The 26,598-nt window shown below is 46.2% G+C and overlaps 1 protein-coding gene across 4 annotated transcripts in view; it reads left to right on the top strand.

Annotated features, from left to right (window-relative positions):
• The window catches only part of LOC135900676 (uncharacterized), a 75,345-nt gene that overhangs the window by 26,491 nt on the left and 22,256 nt on the right, over positions 1-26,598 (top strand). Inside the window, exons 3-6 of one of the 4 annotated variants that reach the window (XM_065430207.2) lie at positions 423-455; positions 5,605-5,711; positions 23,422-23,433; positions 23,760-23,871. In XM_065430207.2, the coding sequence (XP_065286279.1) occupies positions 423-455; positions 5,605-5,711; positions 23,422-23,433; positions 23,760-23,833 (226 nt within the window). In that variant the 3' untranslated portion in view covers positions 23,834-23,871. The other 3 variants (XM_065430209.2, XM_065430206.2, XM_070533574.1) reach the window with 3 other exon arrangements.

Raw genomic sequence — 26,598 nt, 5'->3', positions numbered from 1 at the left:
TCTATGCGCTCCGCGTACTCAACGACTCCCATTTGCAAATGGCAACATGTGCCGTAAACTGGCAAGCTAAAAAGCTTATTTGGTAAATTTTTTTAAGTACTCGAATATGCATCTGGATTTTTCGTGTATGTAATGCCCGCCTCTGAGTTGTGTAGTCCAGGGAATAGCATTATGATATCTGCCACAGGCGATGTTATAAAATTGTGTTTAGTGTAAAACGATACAGCCCATATGATTTACAGACCTCTGATTAAAACCGCTATTTTGGTGCAAGGGGCAATTTGAGATATCTATTTCTAACAATAATTGGAAGCCGTTGGTAGCGACTTGGATTTTCTGCCGATGGACAATTTGGCACAACAGCGGAGCGTCAATACTTCACCTACAAACACTAAGCGTCATATTTTCTCTTCTTGTTCCAGGGGGAATGCCGGTAACGCCGATGCAGAACACGAGTAAGTGCAACAGTGCAGTGACTGTCTGAACCTCTGTGTCTTGTCGCGGTTTCACTCAGTGAACTCACATAAAGCTGTGCTCAAATAGCGGCCTAAGACAGCCGCGTCGCGAACGCTAAGCGCTCTACAATGCTACAAATTCCAGGCGACGGCCATACACATAAATGGCTGAGATAAAATGACTTAGATAACATTATCGAGGTAAATATCGATGGTCGTAGACGCGCCTATACTTATCTTTCTCGCTGACAGTGGAGCGGGCACAATTTATCACCCCACAGACACAGAAAAGTGGCTCGGTTGCGTGTTTTGCGCATAGTATTTTTTTTTTGTCATTCATCAGGGAGAGCTTAGTCGTTCGAGCAATGAGCTCAATTCTAACACGTAAGTTTTTTAGCAGGTGATTGCATCTCTGAAACTTAAAAACGTGAGTAATCAGATAAAAACAATGGACGTGTGGGTACGTATGTGTGAACCTCGAATGAATCATTCTGTCTGAGTACAGACAAGTACGTCTAATTAACGCATGGATGACAGCACCTTTCCACATTGCGTCCTTGTCAAAGCAGAGAAAATGGGGGAGGGGGGAGGGCTTATTGTGCCTTTAAACTTCTCTGCTCAGGCGAAAGACGATGACAATATTCAAAGTGCCAAACCACGTCCATCATCTTCATGATCGGTACGCCAGTGAAGACATGTGGATGCAAGGACAGGATGAGGAAGACGAAGTGACAAAAACCGTGAGATGGCGAAGAATGTGCTATATAAAGTAGCGTGTTTAAGTCAGCATGGCGTCTCCGTTACAGTATACAACGTCCGAACGGCTACTTGCAACACACAAGGAGCCTGTCCACCCGATGCTCGAACTAGATTTGCTCACCTGCAACACTTACCTAACACAGCGGACAGGCCGGCGGTGTGTCACACTGACACCCGGACAGGCCGCCATTGATATCTGAAGCTGGCTACGTTTAACGCTAGCATGTTATCTAGTAAGGCGAGTCTAGCAGTGCTATTGGAGGAATTAGAAGGCAGTGAATGAGATATAATAGGGCTCATTGAAGTTAGGAGGACAAAAGAAGCATATACAGTGCTAAAAAGCGGGCACGTCCTGTGCTACCGGGGCTTAGTGGAGAGACGAGAACTAGGAGTCGGATTCCTGAATAATAAGGACATAGCTGGTAACATACAGGAATTCTATAGCATTAACGAGAGGGTGGCAGATCTTGTTGTGAAACTTAATACGAGGTACAAATTGAAGGTCGTACAGATCTACGCCCCTGCATCCAGTCATGATGACCAGGAAGTCGAAAGCTTCTATGAAGACGTGGAATCGGCGATGGGTAAAGTCAAAACAAAATACACTATACAGACGGGCGACATCAATGCCACGGTAGGCAAGAAGCAGGCTGGAGACAAGTCAGGGGGGTAATATGGCATACGCTCTAGGAATAGCAGGGGAGACTTATTAGTAAAGTTTCCAGAACACAATAACATGCGGATAATGAATACTTTCTTCCGCAAGCGGGATAGGCGAAAGTGGACGCGGAGGAGCGGAAATGGCGAGACAAGAAATGAAATAGACTTCATACTCTGCACTAACCCTGGCATCATAGAAGATGTGGACGTGCTCGGCAAGGTGCGCTGCAGTGACCATAGGATGGTAAGAGCTCGAATCAGCTTAGACTTAAGGAGGGAACGGAAGAATCTGGTACATAAGAAGCCGATCAATGAGTTAGCGGTAAGAGAAAAAATAGAGGAATTCCAGATCAAGCTACAGAACAGGTATTCGGCCTTAACTCAGGAAGAGGAGCTTAGTGTTGAAGATATGGACGACAGTCATATGGGCATAATTAAGGAGTATGCAATACAAGTCGGGGGTAACTCCGTTAGACAGGATGCCAGTAAGCTATCGCAGGAGATGAAAGATCTGATCAAGAAACGCCAATGTATGAAAGTCTCTAACCTTACAGCTAGAATATAACTGGCGCAACATTCCAAGTTAATCAAAAGCGTAAGAAAGCTGGCATAAGGAAGTATAACATGGATATAATTGAACATTCTCTCTGGAATGGAGGAAGCCTAAAAGCAGTGAAGAAGAAACTAGGAATAGGCAAGGATCACATGTATGCGTTAAGAGACAAAACCGGCAACATCATTACTACTATGGATGATATAGTTCAAGTGGCTGAGGAGTCCTATAGGGATATATACAGTACCAGTGGCACCCACGACGATAATCCAAGAGAGAATACTCTATAGGAATTTGAAATCCCACAAATAACGCCGGAACAAGTAAAGAAAGCCTTGGGAGCTATGCAAAGGGGGAAGGCAGCTGGGGAGGATCAGGTAACAGCAGATTTTCTGAAGGATGGCGGGCAGATTGTTCTAGAAAAACTGGCCACCCTGTATACACGCAATGCCTCAAGACTTCGAGCGTACCGCGATCATGGAAGAACGCTAACATAATCCCAATCCATAAGAAAGGGGACGCCAAACACTTGAAAAATTATAAATCAATTAGCTTACTGTTCATTGCCTACAAAGTATTCACTAAGGTAATCGCAAATAGAATCAGGAACACCTTAGACTTCTGTTAACCAAAGGACCAGGCAGGATTCCGTAAAGGCTACTCAATAATAGACCATATTCACACTATCAATCAGGTGATCGAGAAATGTGCGGAATGTTACCAACCCTTATATAAAGCTTTCATTGATTACGAGAAACCGTTTGATTCAGTGGATACCTCAGCAGTCATGGAGACATTACAGAATCGGTATGTAGACAAGCCGTATGTAAAAATACCGAAAGATATCTATAGCAGCTCCACAGCAACCGTAGTCCTCCATAAAAAAGCAACAGAATCCCCATAAAGAAAGGCGTCAGACAGGAAGATACGATCTCTCCAATGCTATTCACAGCATGTTTACAGGGGGTATTCAGAGACCTGGATTGGGAAGAATTGGGGATAAGAGTTAATGTAGAATACATTAGTAACTTGCAATTCGCTGATGATATTGACTTGCTTAGTAACTCAGGGGACCAATTGCAATGCATGCTCACTGACCTGGAGAGGCAAAGCAGAAGGGTGGGTCTGAAAATTAATCTGCAGAAAACTAATGTTTAAGTCTCGGAAGAGAACAGCAATTTACGATAGGTAGCGAGGCAGTGGAAGTAGTAAGGGAATACATCTACTTAGGACAGGTAGTGACCGCGGATCCGGATCATGAGACTGAAATAATCAAAATAGGAATGGGCTGGGGTGCGTTTGGCAGGCATTCTCAGATCATGAACAGCAGGTTTCCGTTATCCCTCAAGAGAAAAGTGTATAACAGCTGTGTCTTACCAGTACTCACCTACGGGGCAGAAACCTGGAGGCTTACGAAAAGGGTTCTACTCAAATTGAGGACGACGCAACGAGCTATGGAAAGAAGAATGATAGGCGTAACGTTAAGGGATAAGAAAAGAGCAGATTGGGTGAGGGAACAAGCGCGAGGTAATGACATCTTAGTTGAAATCAAGGAAAAAAATGGGCGTGGGCAGGACATGTAATGAGGAGGGAAGATAACCGATGGTCATTAAGCGTTACGGACTGGATTCCAAGGGACGGGAAGGGTAGCAGGAGGCGGCAGGAGGTTAGGTGGGCGGATGAGATTAGGAAGTTTGCTGGGACAACATGGCCACAATTAGTACATGACCGGGGTAGTTGGAGAAGTATGGGAGGGGCCTTTGCCCTGCCGTGGCGGTAAGCATGATGATGATGATGATGATGATGATGATGATGACACCTGACCATGCCAGGCTGGTGTGCAAAATTTTATGCTCGAAATGGTGCGTAAATGCGAGGTTGTACCCCGACAGTATCCGAGTTGTCTGGGAAAAGAAGATACAAGGAACAAACGGCGCGAGGGATGCCACGAATGTTGTCGCGTCGCTGGCTGAACGGAATTTCCGTGGCCCATGTTATGACCGAGAGTACAATTACATAAAAGAGTATTTGTGCCACAGTACAAAGAAGTGCTCGTCCTCAGTGACGGGCCCATTTTAGAGAACTGCAAGAATTTTCCACAGAAAAGACCGAAGTTCGCAGCTGACCCTCCGGTTTCGCCAGTGGATAATGCCGTGTACTCAAGGCAAGTTTCCGTAAAAGCGACAAAAAAGATGCGCCGAAGATTCGTAGTGGAATGTGCTAACCCTGTCGCAGGTACTTCTGGTTCGAAGCCTAAGTTGGAGAATGCATGCCTTTGGTCGTCAATTTCCTCGTAGAGAAGCGCCTCGAACTTGTTATAACAGACAAGGAAGGTTGCTTTTGTGGTATTTCTCGATGTGATGTACAAGGCAGAGGCTTGCGCAGCCTTACAAGAGAACTTTGAACGGGTTCCTTAAATAGGGTCTAAAATTTAAAAAGGAATGCCTTTAAGCTGCTGAACTATATGAAACTAGAACGAGTTGCTGCAGTGGTTAGGAAGGCGGGGAATAATTTTTAGGGCGTCTTTTTTGGCTTCAAGACGCATAAACCTGATATCCATTTTAGGCTCATCGTAATTCGAGAGGAGCACCCTCCTGGAGACGCGTCGTTTCACAGTGTTTCCGGAGGCAACTGTAAATTTAGAAGTTAATTACTCCTATCGGCTGTCTAGTTCTTTGGTTGTGACACATTATTTTGAGGTATGAAATCCTGGCAAATGCAGAACCATCAATATTGACGTGGAAATGTCCCATTCGCACCGCCCTGCTGATGACTTGCCTTAGTACGTACATTTGTACTTTCAGCTACGAACACGCTGTGAAAGCTCTAGGTAACCATTTTTAGAACTTTGGTTCTTTTACTTTAAGTGCGCTTTCTTGTAAATGAAGAAAGTCAAACCCGTATTTCATTTCTTGCATTTAGTGCCACGACATGGCATTTGCTGCATATCCCCTCCCCCCTTACCGACTCTTCTGGGGGCCTGTAAAATATCAGAAATGAAAAGTAAAATCAAAATATGACTTGCTGAAACGTCACAGGCTAAGCAACACCTGACGCCGCAAACACGGCGCCGAGAAAATGGCGACTTAGAAGTGGGTATATATTGTAAAGATAGGCTGTCGCGTTTTCCCCACATTTATCGGGGAAAGTCAAGGATATTATTAATGTCGTTTGCAGATCGGTGCAAAGCCGGGAGCGGTATGTGGTGATGGCGATGATGCTGCTGCTCTTGATCATCGGCTGCGCGCTGTTCGGCATGCTCTTCTGGATGCTTTCAGAGGACCGTGAGTGCCGATCATCATCTTTGACACGCACACGCTCACACACACGCACAGTACTGTGAGATCTGGTTTCACCGCCTATGCGAATCTCTCGAAGGACACTTTGACGCCGTGGGAATTCCCAGGTTTCGGCCTTCGATGGCGGCTCCTTAGAGCATTATGGGCACTACGAATATGCAGAGCTTCGGTAAAATTTTCTCGGGTCACCGAAATACATCGTGCAACTTTGTTTGCCCACACATTGAATGTTGCATAACTAGTAGCGCCAGATATACGTGACTCTTTCTGTTAAACTGCCAATGCCCCTCAAGTTTTTGCGCGGTAGTAGCACTTCGTAGTGAGTTGAGTTTTATACGACGTCTGCAAACATTGCTTTCCTGGATCATTTACAACAAAGCACAATTGTAGTGTATATGCCGCAATGCCACTAAGAAAAAGAATGTACATTTATTGCAACGGAACGACTTCGGCATATGTCATATGTCACGCCATATGTCATGTGATTATAAGCCACTGCTACAGCGAACCAGCGCTCCTAAACGCTCTTAGTAACGTTGCAGTGTACATGGCCTCCTAATCTCGTAGGTCATGGGATGAAAGACGTACCACAGTAGCGGGAACAGATAACTCCATTGTTCCATTGTAGTAAAATTAACATTTATAATTAATGTTGTTCTGAGGACGCATACTTCAGCTCTATTGTGAACATAGAGTACGCAGGACTTAAAAGTAAATTCCGGCGCTTTAGCGCCATCCACTCACCTTAACAAAATTATGAATACACTTTTTTTTGCATTCTCATTATCGGTGCCAATTTATATCACTGCAATTCACTCAGTATATTTTAATATGAATTTTAAAGACTGGTTGCGTGTTCCTGACTCATTCTCACCGATGTATGATCTGAATACGTGATTAGAATAGGGCAATGGTCACTTATATCTGAGCCTATCGTACTAACAATGTGGACACAAACATGAATTTAAAATGAAGTTATCAAGTCCAGATTGGCTATGTTCTGTTGTGCATGTAGGTGCGGTAACGACGCTCTGAAAATGGCATGCTTGGTTTCTACTAATCAGTTCGCAAGAGTGTAAATTCGCGCGAAGGAAGTTCATGTTTAAATCACCTTCAAGTAGCATGGCTCAGCGTGCCCCGTATTCTAATACTCGTCTCAAAAAATTAAGAAAGCACCGATCATTCCTGTGAGGGGATGGTATACCACAGTAAATATTTCAGCTCGATTTTTTTATGCAGGGCACTACAAAGTCGCCTGTGAGACGTGCAAACTCTCTTACCAGTTCACATGACCTATGTCGTGCGATATGCATAGCCACTCCTCCACCGCGCATACCTCTACGGTTTTTATGATAGTAATTGTAGCCATGAAGCAACAACGTATCCCTGTCAGTAGCGTACCACGTTTCGGAGAACATGATCGCGTAAAACTGAAAGCAAAATTGACCTAATAGTATAATAATTTGATCCTGTTTCGAACTTTGCGAGCGAGCATTAACATGAATGGCGTAAATGGTGTTAGTCACTCGAGGTGGCTGTGCAAATTCTGGAGGTCGACAAAATTCGTAGTACGCCATGGTGCGAGCTGTCGAAAGCCTTACGTGTTGTTAACAGCTTTGTCAATTTTGCTTAGATCCCTGTCACAGTCAATGCGTATCGTCGCTGCTTTCTGTTTTCCGTGCAAAGATTTGGCCATTGCGTGTCCACACGAAACAAAAATGATGCTTACGGTTTTTTGCTTATTGCCAGGGAGAGAAGCCTTTTCAGAGCAGGACACAAATGTTCATTCACAAAGACTGACGATTCATCAGTGACACCGACTTCCCGGTTTGTAATTCTTGCGAGCCTTTTCGAGATCGTTGTCCCTTTTTTGCTTGTTATTGAACTGCACGACAACATAGCTCTTGCCTGAATCTCCTGTTGGAACACGGTGGCACATATCTATTTCTTCTGGCACTATGACACGCCCACAGCGTCACCTATTTTGATGACAAGACTGGTCACATCTTTAGTTTATCTTCCGACCACACCCTTCACTTCTAAATTATACCGCCGCGAATACTGTTCGTTCTGAGTAGCCCTCTTTTGAAGCTGCTCGATAGCAATATCGTTTCTTTTGCATGTTTCGCGAATTCATGCATTTTCTTTCATTAAGGTCTCTCTAACCACAGATGAGACACCAAGTTTCTTCTTTATTTCTTCAAATTCCGAGTTCATGAACTTCACGCTTTCCTTAATTTCTCGCAATTCCTACGCGAAGCTCACGAATTTTAGAGCGGCAATCTCTGTCTGTGGAGTTGCCATTGGTATTCCCACAACAGGTGGCAAAGCAATGGATAACCATCAAATATTGGTGGTTAAATATTCGTACTCTCCGAACGGGAGGGGATGAGGCGACAACAAACCCACCCCTGCATGCATTTACGGATGGTTCTACTGCTGACCGGCGATAAGGTCCACGCCTGATCGACCGTGGACCAGAGGCATGAGACGGGAGGCGACGTACAAACAAACACTCAATTTATTAAAAATAAAATCATTCCAGCGACATGATCAAAAAAAGAATAAGGAAACTGCAAGCAGATGGTGCCAAGCTTCGCGGAAGGCGTGCAAGTCACACACAGAATTAGAACTTGAGACTGACTCCAACGAAATAACTGAATTTTATTAGCCCGACGTTTCGGAGCCCATTCGGCTCCTTCTTCAGGGGGTTGTTCTTCGGGGGGTGGCGGTGTGCCGCTTTTAAAGCGTCTTTTTTGAAGAAAGGAGGGGGGGGGGGGGGAACACGGGAGGTGGGGAGACACTCCACAGACGGAAAGGTGGGATACGGAGAATAACATAAACCGTGTGAAGGGCAACCTACCCTCGGTCTATGTCCATGGCCTTGGCGACATGACGAAAAGAAGAAAAGGACGCACAGCCAGATAGACTCCCGCTCGTTTCACCAACACAGAACGTCGGCGCGACCCTGTAACACCCCCCCCCCCCCCCGCGGCCCATCAAGGGCACCCTCGTGAGCACTCCACCCAGCACCGGTCATCGCAGCTCCTTGGAAGCGGTCAACAACACAAACCCCCCTTTCCTTTTGTTCCCCCCCACCTTTCCGTCTGTGGAGTGTCTCCCCACCTCCCGTGTCCCCCCCCCCTCCTTTCTTCAAAAAAGACGCTTTAAAAGCGGCACACCGCCACCCCCCGAAGAACAACCCCCTGAAGAAGGAGCCGAATGGGCTCCGAAACGTCGGGCTAATAAAATTCAGTTATTTGGTTGGAGTCAGTCTCAAGTTCTAATCAATTTCCCAACCAGACAGGCAATTCTGTCGAAATGTTTAGCTTCAAGTCACACACAACACCAACTCTGACGCGACGCGCGACACAAAGCCTGCTACGTGGGAATATTTTAACACACGCGAAATAAGAAACAATGAAGCGACACAAATGAAAAATACACGTGACAATAAATGCCGCGAACACTACACTAACAGAATATACAAAAATCAATACACGACGAATAATTAAATGAAAGATGAAACGCGATTAGAAAAAGAGTCCGGCGTAAAGTTCTGAGAGCAGGTTGCAACACGAGTCTTATCTGTGGCCTGCTCACCGAGATCCCGATCTGAAGAAGCGTCGGGCAGCTGGTACCTCGCTGCCATTGATCTCGACTGATTTGCGCCGTCTGTCGATCTACCGGCGAAGACTTCGGCCTTGGGGTTTCAACCGGCCGACCTCATCTTCAGCTGTATCTTGGTGCACGACCACGCCGCTCCATCTTCCAAACCACTTTCCTCACTCACCGACGCTACCTCGTCCCTCGTCACGCTCTAGCGACCCACGTGACCAACAGGTCCGTCGACGTCAGGAACAATGGGCAGCTTTCCTCCCTATCGCAGTGTAAGCGGCGCTGTGGCTGCGGCTGCGACGGCGGCCATATCGAGATAGACGCGGGCAGGCACTTTGAGACGATAAGACAACAAATCACTTGTGAAGAAGTTGCAGCAGTGACAGCTGTAGGAATTATAGGAGAGTTTGAGAACTAATGCATGTTAAACCAACCTGTAGAACAATATTGATGGGGAATAGGAATGCTGGCCAACTGTCTCTGCTGCCAAGTTGTCGACTCTGCTCTACCCCTCTGTTGATATCAGCTCCACCAAGATGACGTCACTCGTCCAATGGTTCTTACGGCGGCGCTGCGCTCCTCTCACCATCAGTTTGGTGTTGATGCACCCCGTCCGCACGCGCAGTACGTTCGACGGTCTTGGGGGCTGTAGAACAAAATTGGCGCTTAATAGGAATGCTGGCAAGCTGTCTCTGCCGCCAAACAACGATGCGGGTTACCGCCCGATGCCTGCGTCGGTAGTTACATAAGTTTGTCGTCAGGAGATTGGAATAAAAAAAGATTGGAGTAGTTTTACGTTATACGGTCCCTTAACTACTATTCGGTAAGACCAAATCAAAACGCGCCAAGCTTCTCAACTCGCTCGCTTGCCCACGATGAATTCATTACTCGAAGGAGCGCTCAGCAGCGTTCAATTGGACACTAATGCTTTCGCAGTCAAAACTCACAAGACGTTCTTAGATTTCTTCGGATTTTCGTTACCCGTTTGGGATAAGAGGCAAAGAGTTCATCGCGGAAGTCAAACAATGAGTCAGCAAAGCAATGCGTACGAACACACCCATGTGCACTGTCACATTTAATATACGAGAATGCCCGTGACGGTGGGTGGCAGCCTTAAAGAACGGTAACGTATACCGATATTAACAGTGCATCGTGTCGCCGCTTTTATGTGTGCGAGCTCTGTACGAGAGAAGAATGGTCAATTTCAAATTTCTATTTTAAGAAGCGAACTATAAAAGAAGTCTTCTTCGTCCTAATAACTGAAGGGTCAAGTAAGGTCCGCCGGGAGCGGACAAAGTTCAGTCACTGGGCTAGGCCTAAGCTCGCCTGAACGCGATGGACATGAGCTCAAACTTTGTGTGCGGCTGGCGAAAGCTGAAGTTCGAGAAGCCAACAAAGCAACGCCACTTGTAACTCAACACTTGTCCCTCCAAAGGGAACTTCTTGCGTCAAACATTATTATTATAGCTCATGGTCGTCTACTCCTGGACGCTGTCGTCTGCCATTAGGTACTAGCGTGCTCTGCGTATTCCATTGTTTACGTCATAAGACAATGTGGCCAGTACCTGAGAAAGAGGCAAGGGATATGGCTCGAGCGATCAACAAAATTTATTTGTAAACAACCTGCGCAACTCTCAAGCCTGCCGTTTTCAAGAATGACAGAAGTGTGCATGTACCAAACGAATCTCATTGACATCCGTGGACCTAGAAAAGCGGCCGCAGTTGCTTTTTAAACGACTAAGATTAAAACGATGACAGCCGTCAACATTTTCAAAAAAATAAAATAAAGCACTAATGTGACCGTCCAAGCAAGGACTTAAAGAACTGCATGTTTACCAGAGGGCGTCAGCACTGGGTAGTGAATTTGGATGCCGCCTTTTCTCGATGCTGTGTCGACGTTTTCGCTATTCATAGAGGACGAGGAGACAGTGGTGGCGATGCAGTTTCGGTACCTGCGCACGTGACCGCACGACCGTGGGAACAAGCAGACGAAGCGGAAATACATCTCTCTTGCTTCGGTGCGAAGTAAAACAAAAAACACGCGAACATACAGTTTTGTTACTTATTATTTTCCTAAGCTTCAATTCGTCAATTCAAGAAACAGGCCGCACAGATAACAGATGTTGTCTTGAATAATTATCGAATTCCCCTGTCACCACAAGCAACGTCGCACTGCCCTTTAAGGGAGAAACAGCGATGTCCCCTGTCTTCGTCTTTCAATGGAGCAAATTTCCTCCCTCATCCATGGGAGCAACTGTTTCTTCCTCTCCAAAACCAACATGGCCGTCTCCAGGCAAACGAAGCGATGGATACGACTAGGCCTACGAACTGTGCTAGTTCGCAGCTGGAAAACAGCGTACGCGTCATAAGCATATTGTACGTTGCTGATATTTGCAAATAAAAAAAAACACTTTCCCTAAGCTTTCTTCGGTGCATCAAGGAACCAAGTGCAAGTACGACACGATTTTGTAGCGATGCCTTCCGTTCCACTGCAACGCTTATCACCTATCGTTGGTGGCCAGCTCATCATGTTAAAAACGCGGGGGCACGTCGCTCTAACCACGGTGGAAGCACAAAAAAGAATGGTATCGCTAAAACATCGCGGCGTTTAATTAACGTAAACATAGGGATATCCATATATCAATCCATTGCACACACATACAAACGCTTATGTGGATGGATGGATGGATGGATGGATGGATGGATGGATGGATGGATGGATGGATGGACGGACGGACGGACGGACGGACGGACGGACGGACGGACGGACGGACGGATGGATGGATGGATGGATGGATGGATGGATGGATGGATGGATGGATGGATGGATGGATGGATGGATGTGTGTGTGTGTGTGGGGGGGGGGATGGATGGATGGATGATGTATGTATGTATGTATGTATGTATGTATGTATGTATGTATGTATGTATGTATGTATGTATGTATGTATGTATGTATGTATGTATGTATGTATATGTATGTATGCATGGATGGATGGATGGATGGATGGGTGTGTGTGCGTGTGTGTGTGTGTGTGTGTGTGTGTGTGTGGATGGATGGATGGATGGATGGATGGATGGATGGATGGATGGATGGATGGATGGATGGATGGATGGATTATGTATGTATGTATGTATGTATGTATGTATGTATGTATGTATGTATGTATGTATGTATGTATGTATGTATGTATGTATGTATGTATGTATGTATGTATGTATGTTATGAGCGACCCCTTTGGAACGGAGCGGGGGTTGCACCACCAAGCTCTTGCTATTACACTGCCTAATGTCCTTCCTAGATTAAACAATAAAAAAGGAAAAAAAACACTATGAACTACCCCATCCAAATTTTCTGATCCCCTATTTCGGACTGTGCTTTTGTACGTCTCCGTTTTTTGTCGTTTCCCTACTATTCTTCCACCAATCCCCTAATCGCCTCTTACTAATGCATATTGCGGACGTGCCTATTGCGGACGTGATGGATGGATGTTTGTGTGTGTGTGTGGGGGGGAGGGTGGATGGATGGATGGATGAATGTATGTATGTATGTATGTGAGTATGTATGTATGTAGGTATGGATGGATGGATGGATGGATGGATGGATGGATGGATGGATGGATGGATGGATGGATGGATGGGTGGGTGGGTGGGTGGATGGATGGATGGATGGATCGATGGATGGATGGATGGATGGATGGATGGATGGATGGATGGATGGATGGATGGATGGATGGATGGATGGATGGATGGATGGATGGATGGATGGATGGATGGATGGATGGATGGATGGATGTATGTATGTATGTATGTATGTATGTATGTATGTATGTATGTATGTATGTATGTATGTATGTATGTTATGAGCGTCCCCTTTGGAACGGAGCGGGGGTTGCACCCCCAAGCTCTTGCTATTATACTGCCTAATGTCCTACCTAGATTAAACAATAAAAAAGGAAAAAAACACTATGAACTACCCCATCCGAATTTTCTGATCCCCTATTTCGGACTGTGCTATTGTACGTCTCCGTTTTTTTGTCGTTTCCCTACTATTCTTCCACCAATCCTCTAATCGCCTCTAACTAATGCCTGTTGCGGACGTGTTTACTTTTCCACTGCTCTCGCTGAACCCAAGTGCTTCAAGGAGGCCAGTGGCGCGTAAATCGACCGCTGGGTAGACGTCTTCACATTTTAATAAAACATGCTCCATGGTCTCCCTACCTTTACCGTAGCAAGCACATGCTTCTTCTTCCTTCTTATATCTCGCTTTATAGGTGCGTATTCTAAGGCATCCAGATCTCACTTCGAAAAGTAATGAGCTTCCCTTTAAGTTATCATAAAGTGTACGTTTCTTTCCTGATTTCGTTTTTTCCTCTTAAGTAGTTACTCATGGCAGGTTTCTTTTCCATTGCCGCCACCCATGAGATTATTTCAGCCTCTATGACTTTCCGCTTGACCTTCTTTGTTGCTTGTTGCCCACCCTATAAGCTGCATACTTGCTGGTAAGCTTCCTAGTTCTTTTCCTCCACTGTGAATCAATGTTTTTCCTGTACAGATACCTGAACACTCTCCCAGCCCATTTACTTTCTTCCATGTTCCTCAGCCGTTCTTCATACTCAATTTTACTGCGAGCTTCCCTCACTTCAAAACTAGTCCAGCCCATATCACCCAGCACAGCTTCATTCGTAGTCTTCGCGCGAGCGCCCAATACGAGGCGACCCACTGACCTCTGGTTCCCGTCGAATGCTGATTGTACCCCTGATTTAAAGCTAACAACCGCATTTCCAAAAGTAAGTCCTGGAACCATTACACCCTTCCACATACCTCGGAGGACCTCGTACCTATCGTATCCCCATAGCGCTCCGTGCTTCATTGTGGCTACGTTTCACTTCCCCTTCGCTATTACTGTTTTTTCCTGTGTTCCCATATATCTATTGCCTTCGTTTATCCATATACCAAGATATTTATATTTGGTTACCCGAGGTATTTCCTGGCCCTGTACCTCCACTGTCCACTGTTTTCATTGAATATCATAACACCTGATTTTCTAACGCTAAATTTCAAACCTAAATTGTTGCCTTCCTCCCACAGATATTACCCAGACATTGCAAATCATTTTGCTTGTTAGCTAGCAACACAATGTCGTCCGCATAGAATAAGCCTGGGAGCTGCTGCTCTATTACTGTACCCACCTGTTTGTATGAGAGATTAAACACGATATTACTTCCTCCTAGCGCCCTCTACATACTCACCATGTACTTCATAAACAGCAGTGGCGGTAAAGGGCACCCCTGCCTCAGTCCCTTGTTGGTATGAACTTTCTCCTCGCTCCTCATCCCTTCCCATTCAACGCAAACGGTATTTCCTAGGTAAATCTCTCTCAAAAGCTGTAGGTAATCTTCAGCTAAGCCTTCCCCTTCCGGAATATCCCACAAGATGTTGCGGTCTACGGTGCCATAGGCTCCTGTAATGTCTAAAAAGGCCACATATAACGTTCTGCTTTTTACTTTTGATATTTCAATACACTAAGTAAGAACAAATAAGTTATCATCTAAACGCCTACCTATTCTGAAGCCATTCTGAACTTCTCCAAAAATGCCATTATTCTCTCTCCATGCTTGAAGCTTTAATTTGATTGTCTGCATTACTACCCTGTATATTACCAATGTAATGGTCAACGGTCTATACGAGTGAATTCTATCTTTCTCCCCCTTACCTTTATAAATTAAACCCATTCTACTTTGTCGCCAACTGTCTGGTATTCGTATATCTTTTAAAGTTTTTATCACTGCTTTCACCAGAGATTCCTTACTTTTTGGTCCTAGTTCCTTAATCAGCCTAACGGGAACCTCGTCTAGCCCCGTGGCTGTGCGCTTAGGAATTTTCTCTTCCGCTTTCTTCAAGTGGAAATTTGTCAGCATCAGCTCCTTTTCCACTTGGGTCTCTTTCATGCTCTTTTTTTCTTCAAATACAACCTCGTCATGGGCTTGGAAAGATTCGGCTGTTATTTTTCGGATGTAATTTATTGCCGCTTCTCCTTCCAGTCTGTTTTCATCTTCGTCTAGGATATGTTGTTGTATTGTTGTTCACTTCAAATATTCTAGGCGCGACCTTTTTTTTCTCACGTATTTCTGTCAACCAGCCTTTTAATTTTGCTTGCACCAGTATTTCAACCACAGACTTTTTCTGCTGGTATATTTCCCATTTACTGGTTACTTCATCCTGCGGCAACTGCGCCTTCTTTGCCTGCCTGCGCTCTCGAGATGCTTTCTGTCGTTCGGCGATCGCTTCTTGTATCTCCCTGTTCCACCAGCTTTCCGGTTTCTTTCTTCCTTTCCAACGAACATGTTGTTTCTCTTTCCGTATTTCTGTCGTTATTGCACTTGAAAGCTCGCCATATTCCCGCTCTTTATTTGGCCATTTCCCAAGTTCTTCCTCGACTCTAGTGACTATTTGTTCAGCGTTCAAATTTGGACTAGCCATTTTGCGCTCCTTGCTCTCTTTCCCAACTACATATCCCATTTTCAAAATAATGCGTTTATGGCCAGTCCCTATGCTGCTATACCCTTCCTCATCAATGACCATTTCTCTCAACTTATCATGAATTCCTTCTGTCATCAGACAGTAATCAATGGTCGACTGCCGGTTTCCCACTTCCCACGTGATCTGCCCTTCACACTTAGGCCCTGTATTCACGATAACGAGGTTGTGTTGCTCACAAAGGTCTAGCATTGACTTCCCGTTTTTGTCGGTATAGCCATCTAAATCCTGTATGTCGGCATTCATGTCACCTAATAGGATAATTTCAGCACCACTCCCGAAACCCTTAATATCAGCGCTTATGCATTCCGCTAACTCTTTATTCTTCTCTGTGCAATTATTTCCGGTCCACAAATACGTAGCGCCCAGCCAAGCTTTTTTCCACTCATTGTACCTGATAACCAAAGGTGCTCTTGACATTTTGAATTTACTCTTTTCCATTAGGCTCCCTGTTGGATTAGCATTCCGACTCCCTCTCCCTTTCTTTCCGACTTAGTTCTTTTGCACCCTTCCAAACGTAATTCTCAATAACTGTCGGCTCTTCTGAGTCTCTAAGGTGCGTTTCTGTAATCGCATACGCCCCTATTTGTTCTCTATGTAACTTCTCCTCAATCTCTGCCCACTTTTCCTTTCTTCTGCCGTCTTGCATGTTTATGTAGCATAATGCATGGCGAGCTCTCTTTCTTGCTTTCCTCCTTTTTCTGCTATTGACGGCGACGCTCTTCTGAGGTTCCCCTAGGGGACCTTCTTTATTACTATCTACTCTGGCCTCCTGAGCGCCCGCGGGCCCCCTGAAAAAGCAACAGCGCAACCACCAAGTCGCCAGCCCACTTCTATTGGCACCCTGTAATTGAAGGGGATCCCATCTCGTTTAAAACCACCACAACTTCTCACTTCCCTGTTTACTTCGACAACCTCGAAGCCTTTCTTTCGGCACATTTTCCATATTGCCTCATTAGCAGTCACTACGGCTTTTGTACGTGACTGTTACGCACAGGCATCTCCGGCACCGTGCACACCACGATCTGCACCTGAGGGGATAGCTCGCGCAAGTCGTCCAGCCTCTTCGCCAAGCGCTGGGCTAGTCCTGGTCCTTTCCTGTTTAGGACGTCATTTAGCCCAGCTGTTACTATGACAAGGTTGCGCACGTGGGCATTTTCCGCGAGGTTTTCTTTTGCTCGCTCCATGACAGAACCCAATGTCCGCCCTGGAAATGTCCCTACCGCCACTCTTTTGTCGCTTTTCACCCTCTCCACAATTGCTTTTGAGCACCCAGCCAGGTTTGTGTCGCCGGCGATAATCACCCTTTCACTCTCTCCTACCTCGCCTTGCTTCCCTTTGTCCTTTTCCGCGTGATTCGGACTCGACAAGGGGCATTATCCTCTGGGATCCTGCTTTTTCCGCGTGGCGGCCTCAAGGTAGGTGCCGCTCTTTCTAGCTAACGCTTCATCACGCTCCATGCATTCCACTGACTTTCCTGACACTCCCTCGCCTGTCGCGTCGGGGGTCTGCGTTGCATTGTCACGCACATTCTCGTTCACAATGGCGGCCCTGTTCAGCTTTTCCTCGGTTGCTTCAAGTCTCTTTTCAACTATCTTGCGTGCGTCACGCTCCCTGTTTAGCTCATTTTTGAGCCCTTGCACCTGTTTGAGATGCTCTTCCTGTAAAGCCTCCATTTTCTGCAGCCTAGTATCGACATCATTCTGTGTGCCGGTTGATTCGATGCCCTCTCCATTCTCATCCGTCTCCTCATCTGCCTTGAGGGACACCCCACTCACTGCTTACATTCCCGTCTTTCTCGCCATGTATTGCACGGCTTCTTGCAAATACTACAATACTATAATAATGCTACTACTGATGCAAATACTATAATATCAATGCAGATCGCGTGCCTTATAGCAAAAACCTATGCACACGGGATCGAAATCCTCAATATGTCGCAAAGCAACACTCACCACTGTTTCAAAAGCAATCAATGCTGCGGAGACCAGAAGGTATGACACGCTCTCGCAAGCGCTCAACCACGCGGCCACGGTCTCGCTTTCCTACCAAAACACGCACAGTAAAAACCACTAATAGCTATTTGTCTTGCCAATTCCAAGCAACCATTTAAAGACTCCAAACGCTCAACGTCCCACCCGGCTGCACGTGTTAGAGCACGTGGCACGAAAGGACGCTCTAACCATCCTGCAAAACCAAATGTACACGAAGAACACCCGCGCACCCGAAATACTAGAAACAAAAAAGGAAAGAAAAAGAAAACCACCCTATTATTATATAAAGGCAAAAAATCAGCAAATAAAAAACAGAAGCAAGCTCAAAGCATGCACAAAAACTTATGATTTCGTCACCGCCACGGAGCCCCGAAAAGCACGTCCATTTGCCACAAAATATACGACATTATACACAATATACAAACAGCACTATATTTAATGCTTTTGACTAGCGACTTTCAATTATCAACACGGTGGCGACGGCAATCTAATCCTTTCACTTCGAAGCCATAGCGGATGGCGCTTCAAGAACCGCCGACATTTGCAAATTACATTCTGTTGAGATCGCTTCAACGTTTTCTCGCCTAATTTCGTACAGAAATGGCAAACAGTGTGCTATCCGCGGCGTCCGTACGCCGCTGCAAATCGGGTACGTGCGAGCCGGCGCACTGTGTGACGGCGCATGCCGGCGGCTGGACTTGAGGCCGGGCGTATTGTGTAGGGATGAATCTGACCGGGACGCTGACACCACCGTTTTCGAGAACGCCTTCGAAATCGTGTTTTGCCTTCCTGTCCACAGACTAAAGATATTCGGCTATGTCGAGGACGTCGTTCTATGCTACACGCTGAGCACCTGCGTGCGATTTGAAAGGATATTGGAGGAGAGTGGACCGAAATACTAGCATAGCAACCAAGGAGGCTATGATACAAGTTACTCGAGGATACTGCTACATACGAGAACTCAACACGGTTGGCGTGACGATATCCATTGACGATATCAGAAGGTGCCTGTTGTGTTATAGTCATCTCCAGGAGATTCGTGGTAACGAAGATTTCTGCGGTAGTCTACTAGGTTACAACTAGTATAACTATAGCGTAAATACAGTGGCTGAAGCGTAACCGTTGCGACATGTGACCGCCAAGGATTGCTCCGAGCGCCTCTACTGCAAAGCTGTGTCGGCGCCGTGCCAGCGGTTCTTTCTGCTAGAGAGAGGGTGGTTTCGTTTCTTACCGACGTTCGAGTTCGCCAGTGCCCTGCAGCTTTCTATGATCCCGGCACTCGACACTGCACAACGCTGCCGTACCCATGCGTGTCCCATTAGCTTGGTCTCCCACTCACGTATCGGCATAGCCATTAGCCCCGTACTCTTGTGCCGTTCATTAGGGTTTTCATACTTAGTAGTTTAAATTGTCCCTCTACATGTTATCTTCGAGAGCGTCGCCTTTTCTTCATAAATGCCGCCAGCCGTATGTGCAAAACTGCAACGCAGAAGTAAGCAATTTGTATAAGCTTTTTTTTTTTTTCAAATGTGTTCTCCGGATGCTTTTCCTTTGTACGTTTGCTTGTACCACGACTTTTAGGAAATACATCTTCTATTATTGGTCGGTGCCCCCGGTCTCTGTAGTGTCGTGTGCGCTAGAGTTACTGTATATGCTACCAAAGGTAGCTTTTGTAGCATATAAAGTAACTTTAGTGCGCGCTCAACGATGCATCGCGGAGAAGCCGCCGCTCGCGGGCGGAGACGCAGGCGAAGCGGCACGCAAGTGACGCTGGATATACAGCTGTATATCTGGCTGCCTGGTGCATTCGAGCCGCTCCTTTCTCTGGCGGCAGGGTTTCTGTTCCATCTGTGGATATGACGACGCCGCTTGCGGGGGTGATGCGCTCACACCGACCAGCTTCGTGCCGACGGCGCCACCAAGCGTGTTTTGCTTTCGCTTCGAAGCTGTCGCGGATGGCGCTTCAAACTGGCCACAAACGCATACATTTGAGATAGCCTAACTTTCTCCTCATCCTAATTGCACGCATCCAAACGAGAAAGACTGGCTGATATATGCGTTGTCTGGGCCGAGATGCCTGAATACGGGCTTGTCTCGCTGTGCGTCAGCAGCCGGGCGCTGCTTTGAGTTGAACTATTCTCGCATCGCAGCTCCCGTTTGAGCTAGAGATTTGACGCACAGTCGCTTGTCATGAAATGTTTAGACCTCAGGTTAAGCTAATTAGCATTACTTTCCGCCGAAAAAAGTTATTGCAGCCGATGTTCTTCTCACCGGCGGCGGCCACGCAAGATACGCACGCAAGGCGGAAACGTTCTTCCCCTTTTGACTGCCACAAGAGGACGTGACATGTGAAATGCGTGTGAAGGAGGAACTCACGGGCCTGAAGGAGGAAAACATCTAGTTAGTAAGAGTGTATAGTCGTAGATGAACTTTCTGAGCGCACAGTTCTGCGCACTTCAAGCGCTGCGTTGTATCGCAATTGATAGGGGAGTGAATGGCGCCTTTTATACCGTACACTGAAAAGGAGGTATTTATAAGTCATAATCAAGTGCAAGTCAGACATTTTTTTTTTGCTGTCCACATGCATATGATTGATTAAGGGTTTTAATTCCGTTGAATGAAAGCGAAATGTATATCGTTTTCATTTTAAAAATCCGCCTACATTCCAGCCTGTCAAAGTGCATGCACAGCTAACCTGTTGCCGACGTTATACAAGCACCATCACTATACAAGTGACGTACATCACGCACACACGCACGTGTACGGAAATGCAGCATACTTCCTCATTCTTCTAGGGCCTCCGCGAAGCGCAAGTACCTTATTGAACAAATGAAACTCTAGAAAGTAAGTTGGGTCAGAAAATTCGTAAAGTTCGACTTAGACACAAGCTGCAGACATGACAACTTCCGACTGTAATTTGAATATACGAGAAAACATAGCTCTGTGACGCGGAGACTCAAAGACAAAGCCCTCTTCCACCTGCCTTTTGAAGTACATGTACGTTTGAGTGGCAGCCGACGCTAGGTGGTGGTACTATTTTTGGGTGAGCACGAGCCCGCTAAACCTCCCGGCTAACTAGAGGCTAATAGCTTCGCTGTAAAGCTGTCTTTTTTTATTTTTTAATGTTTGTTCCCTCGTCATATTAGTTCTGTACATGTATTTTCGCCGTAAGCTTCGCGGCCCATTTCGACTGACCTTGGTCTGGTTTTCCGCGAATTCATTGAAACATCCTCTAGATGCAAGGCTTCTTTTAATGTCCACAAGCCAATTAATGCGCCACTACCTTAGAAAACAACCATTTATGTGTTTTCGTATGATGCAATGTTTCCTGAAATCAGCAAACTTGTGAACGGTCTTACGTGAAGCAATGTAGCGGAGAAAAAAATATTTTGCTGGAAATGCTCTCCGCAAATCAAACATGGTTGTGTCACATGTCTGGTACACAGCATCACAAGTTTGATGACGCGTCGTCGTATCCGGCCTATTTAGGACTTATGCGCGACAGTTCCGTCTCGTTAACACCGTTCTTAATTCATTAAATCCTGATGCTTAACTTGCCGAAACAAGACCATTATGAGGCCCACCGTAGTCGGGGACTAGAATTAATTTTGTCCTACTGAAGTTTAACGTGCACCCATTGCGCGGTACGCAGGTGTTTTCTTTTGTTGTTTCTTCTTTCGTTCCCATTGAAGTGCAGCAGCCGTGGCTGGCAATTGATTCCGCGCCCTGGCTTAGCAGTGCAACGTCAAAGCCACTACGCTACTACGGCGGGTTCCGTAGACACCGCTATGGACGCCGCTTTTTTCCACTGCTTCCTGAAAAAAAAAAACCGCTTTTTTCTTCTTTTTTTTAACGCCGAGGTACGCCCGTCAAGCTTCTGCAGTGTCACACGCGTTCAATTTGGTTGCATTGTGCTACTCGCAGGGAAAAAATATATAACTTGCATTCCTTTCAGTAACCAAATTGAATTTTTTTCTTGGATGGACTTCATGTCAGGAATGTACGTCAACAGTGTGTCAGCTTGGGCTGCTACACAATCGAACGAAGTAACAGCGCTTTTGAACGGGAGAGAGGCGGAGACGAAAGGCATGAGTGCTTATGTCAGTGTCTTCGTTTTTATTTGCATCATGGCTTGTGCTAGCTGTTACAGTTGTACCCGTGAATAGGTACTTGTCACCCAATAAATATGGTTAATAGTTACTCGCGAGAAGTCTTTCATCGGTTCCCACCCCCACCTCCCTTCCAGGGTTGTTTCGTTCTGCAAGAAATGGTCCATCACGCGTGCATTTTTTATGAGAGGTCGTCATTTGCGAAAAGATTGTCGCTGCACGCTATTCTACTTTTAATAGTTTCAACCATCTAGACAAAATATTAGCAATAAAGTTGACTAATTTGAATAAACAATCGGTACGTATCTTTAATGGCGCTCTTTAACGCCTCCTTCACCATATTATACGTCCCAGTCCTTGAAATCATTCATGGAATGACTTTCGCGTTTTGTTTAGGAATTACATGGAATATTTAGTTCAGGAGCTTCAACCTAACGCAAGCGAACAGTGAAATTGTATTTTTGACAACCACTATACAATTTTGAAAACACACGTCGCATTCAAAACAATGTAAATTATGATAGCTATGAGAAGTGCATTCTCACATTGCGTCGTCAGTGCTTTCAAAATAAAAATTGCAATATTCAAAAAAAACTCAAGTATCGAGCTACAAATCTAATTAGCAATAATATATCGCAGTTTCGTAACCTGCACCTAATAATACGTCTAAGGCGGACAATTTTTTTTGTAATGCACACTGATTTGAAATACACTGCTAATTTATGAGTAGGACTGTCGCGAAATCCTCGATAAATATTCAAATAATTTTTAATCACATAATTCATATGTTACATTTGTCGGCTTGAGATGCTGCAACAGGTGCAGCTTATAGAACTGCTACATCTGTATTTGGTGCAGCGTTACATGTGCATTATCTTCGTTCTTCTATTCTTTTAATTGTCAAATTTCGGTCATTTTCCCAAAACATATAGACGTTCTGCATCAAAGTTTTGCTCCCATGAGTCACTGGATTTTCACTTACTCCCGTAAGTGCAACAAATTTCATGCAGATCGCTCTAGCGATTATCCCGCGAGAATATTTCTGAACCTTACATGTATTCGAACAGGAAAATCAGAGTCTGCGCGGAGCTGCCGCTTCCCCTTAACAAGAGAATCGAAGACTAAGAACATTTCATGAAGGTAACATGGCTGCAAACGATACAGCAAATACTTCCAAGTAACTGGAAAAGTGTCACGGACATTGGCGAAAGTCGACATTGCACCGATGAAAGGATTGTTCATAGAGGAGTGTATAGGACCCATGGAAAGCGACTAAACAATTCGCCATTTAGACTTTGCAATGGATACTCTGACACAGGCAGCGTATTCTAGAGCTGATTACCGACCTACTACAGTTGAAGAGAACTGCAATTCGATGTTGAAAGTTCTCGAAGTATGCGATTGCTAATGTGTTCGCCTCTTTTCTCCTAACAGTGACTGTAATACGTAAGCACACATCTCTTTTTTTCCTTGTTCAGCCTTCACGAGAACGGCTTATTATCGCACTGCGCTTGCTAGTCTTATGAGTGCAACATCCGCTCGCCTCTCTTTAGCTGCGAGAACAGCAGCAGGGACTCCGGGAGGAGTGCTTGCCGTGTTCTCGCTGTTGCAGTTGCTGAATGAATTCAGCATACGTCGGTAACATCTTTTCGATTTGGGCGTCACTACTTGGCGTGCTCGTTTTTCAGAAATCCGCGTGTGCACACTCCGTTTAAGGGACGCTTTCTGCTTATTCGCTGTCTTCTAACCGTGCATGTCTATTCTCGTTCTAGGTCCTGCTGCCTGTATTTGTTTCCGAGGTCGTGGGTGGCGGCTGCTGTTGCAGAACAGTGTCGCAATATCATGACAAAACGGTCCACTTAAAATAAATGGCGGAAGAATGCGTTCTCCTTTGTGTGCTTTCGGGCGGTATCTATATTTATACATCCGTTCTATACAGCGCACTGGCCACGTTGCACCCTTGACCTTCACATAATAATGATGTGTCATTTTGTAGCACAAAAGCCAGATGTCGCCAAAGAACGCCATGGAAGGGGTGGTAAGTTGTCGATGGACCAATGAATCACGTAGAGTAGATGTAACATGATAGTAAAGAGGCCTAAAGACAGATAGCCGTTGTAAAAGGCGCAACATGTGCATTCAAAGGTGATAATGGCTATTTAGGTGTACTATGAACATACAAAGGACGTTACGAAGGCATGATACACTGACATGTGAGAGTGGCTGCAGTATGCACGTAGCACAATTGCTTAACCAGCACCCTTGAACGCAAGGCTCAGTGGTACTTTCCAAATTGCTGAATTTAAAAAAAATAATACCAATCCAATAACCCTTTAGATTTCATTCACTAATATAACAACAGATCGGTGTGCTTTAGAGAAATCTGTGAGCAGGCATTTTATGTTCACGTCCTGCGTAATAATCGCAATGGAACATGCTCATTCCCTAGTACTGATCAAAAATGGGAACATAGACAGTAGAATGTACTGAGCGGCTAAATTGAAGAAATGAAATAATGCACCGTTCTGATAGAATATCGGTGTGCTTTAGAAATGTGTGGGAGCCGACATTGTCATGTCGTATTGACGGTCAAGAACACAGTAGCAAAACTGTGAACGACGACACTAACCCTTCATTTGGTGAACTTGCACCCCTAAAAGCTAGTGACATTCAAAGCATGACGGCAGTCGGTGATCGTCGAAATATCAGCGGTTCAAGCGCACCGGCGCTAATACGTGAGCCGTCGAAGGTTCCAGAGTAATCGCTAGTTCCCGCGTGTCTTCCAGAAAGTTCTACACAATCCGCGTCGCGCATAAAATCAGATTACACAAGGTTTCGGTGACAACAGAAGTTCGACGACCTTAGATTGTCTGTTTTATTTAGTTACATGTAGACAATCTTTGGTGTGAAGGTCGGCGACCTTCGCTGGTATATTTTATTGATTTACATGTAGACGGGCATAGGGAGACTTGGCAGGAATGCCCGGGAAGCGCGCACACTATCGGCTGGCAGCATAGGTCGCTTGGAGGAGGTGGCGGGCGTCGCCGTACCGATGGTCACACGTGCAGGACGTTCCGTGCGGGCAAACACGACAAACTGGTGCCGATAAACGCATGCCGGTCGCAACTGTTGTCGCCCCCGCGGTGTCGGGGAGCTCGACAAAAAAATCAAGAAGTGCGCGCCCGCGGCGCTCCTTGTGAAGCTAACGGACACGAGGGAGTCGCACGTCCCAGGCGGTCTTCACCACACAGCGTACACCAGAGCCTGTCTTCAAAGCAATCGCACGTCGCGTTCTCCAGTGTGCAGCTTGGTCGAGTGCATGGGCCAGGTATAACGGGCGGATCCAGAAAAAATGGAAGGAAATGCTTTTCCAGGCTTTTCGTGACATAATGTATTGTTGTTTATTTTTGATGGTTTGTTTGCGTTTGCGGTGACGTGACGCCACGATATAAGCAGTGGTGTCACGTCACGTCACATCGCACATCACGTCACGTCACACCCCTTCGCGGAGCCATACATCGAACACGGATCACCTGCGTTCGTCGAAACTCCTGTTCACCGGTACAGTCGCCGTCTGCTAGGCCTCACGCCCGAGTTCAACCCTTTGCAGGACCCTGCAGGAACGCGTCTACCTACTTCAGCCATGGCTACTGCAACCTCATCGCAGGTGATGCTACAGAATCCTAAGATCCCAGAAAGTTTCCTTGGTGACGCTTTTGAAGATGCCCAAGATTGGCTGGAGCAATTTGAGCGTGTCGCCAGTTATAATGACTGGGGCTCCCAGCAAAAGCTGGCTAATGTCTGTTGGCGCTTCAAGACAGTGCGCAGACGTGGTTTGTGAACCGGGAGAGAAGTTTGACCACATGGGATGCCTTCCGCAGCCAGCTGCTAGACACATTCACTAGTAGCGACAGAAAAGAGAACGCGCAGCGCCTGCTCGAATCCCGTATTCAAAAGCCAAATGAGAGCGTTGCCATGTTTGCAGAAGATATGACCCGCCTTCTCCGCAGAGCAGACCCTGAGATGGCCGAAGAAAAGAAGTTACGCTATCTCTTGCGCGGAGTAAAGGAGCAACTGTTTGTCGGACTAGTGAGGAACCCACCGACGACAGTGGCCGAACTCACCAAGGAGGCTACCGCTATAGAACGGGCACTACAGCAACGGTACCGCCAATATGATCGCACGAACGGTGAATGCGGTGAATGCGTCAATTCTATCTGAGAGCTGCGGCACGTCTCTGCGTCAAGTCATCCGGCAGATTGTGCGAGAGGAGATCCGGCAGCTTGGGATTTCTCCTATTTCACCAGCGGTGGCTTCTGTCGCTGATATCGTTCGGGAGGAAGTTCGACAGGCCTTTTCGTCGCCGGACCGGCAGGCGGTGCCGCGATGATTAGCCTACGCGGAAGCTGTCTGTCGTCCACCTCCCGCCACTTCGATGCTGCTGACACCATCAACCAATCCGACGCAGCCATCACCGCCACTCCTGACGCCCTATTTTCAACAGTCACAGCCGCCGCCAGCAATTCCGTATCGCCGCCAGCCGATCGCTGCCCCTCGGTCTTACGGTGAACCCCCTGCGGGCTACCCGCTTCGAAAGACCGATTTGTGGCG

The sequence above is a fragment of the Dermacentor albipictus genome, chromosome 2, assembly GCF_038994185.2.
Source record: "Dermacentor albipictus isolate Rhodes 1998 colony chromosome 2, USDA_Dalb.pri_finalv2, whole genome shotgun sequence".
NCBI classification, from domain to species: domain Eukaryota; kingdom Metazoa; phylum Arthropoda; class Arachnida; order Ixodida; family Ixodidae; genus Dermacentor; species Dermacentor albipictus.
The sequence above is the reverse complement of the archived record's forward strand: the minus strand, read 5'-3'. Positions and strand labels throughout refer to the sequence as shown.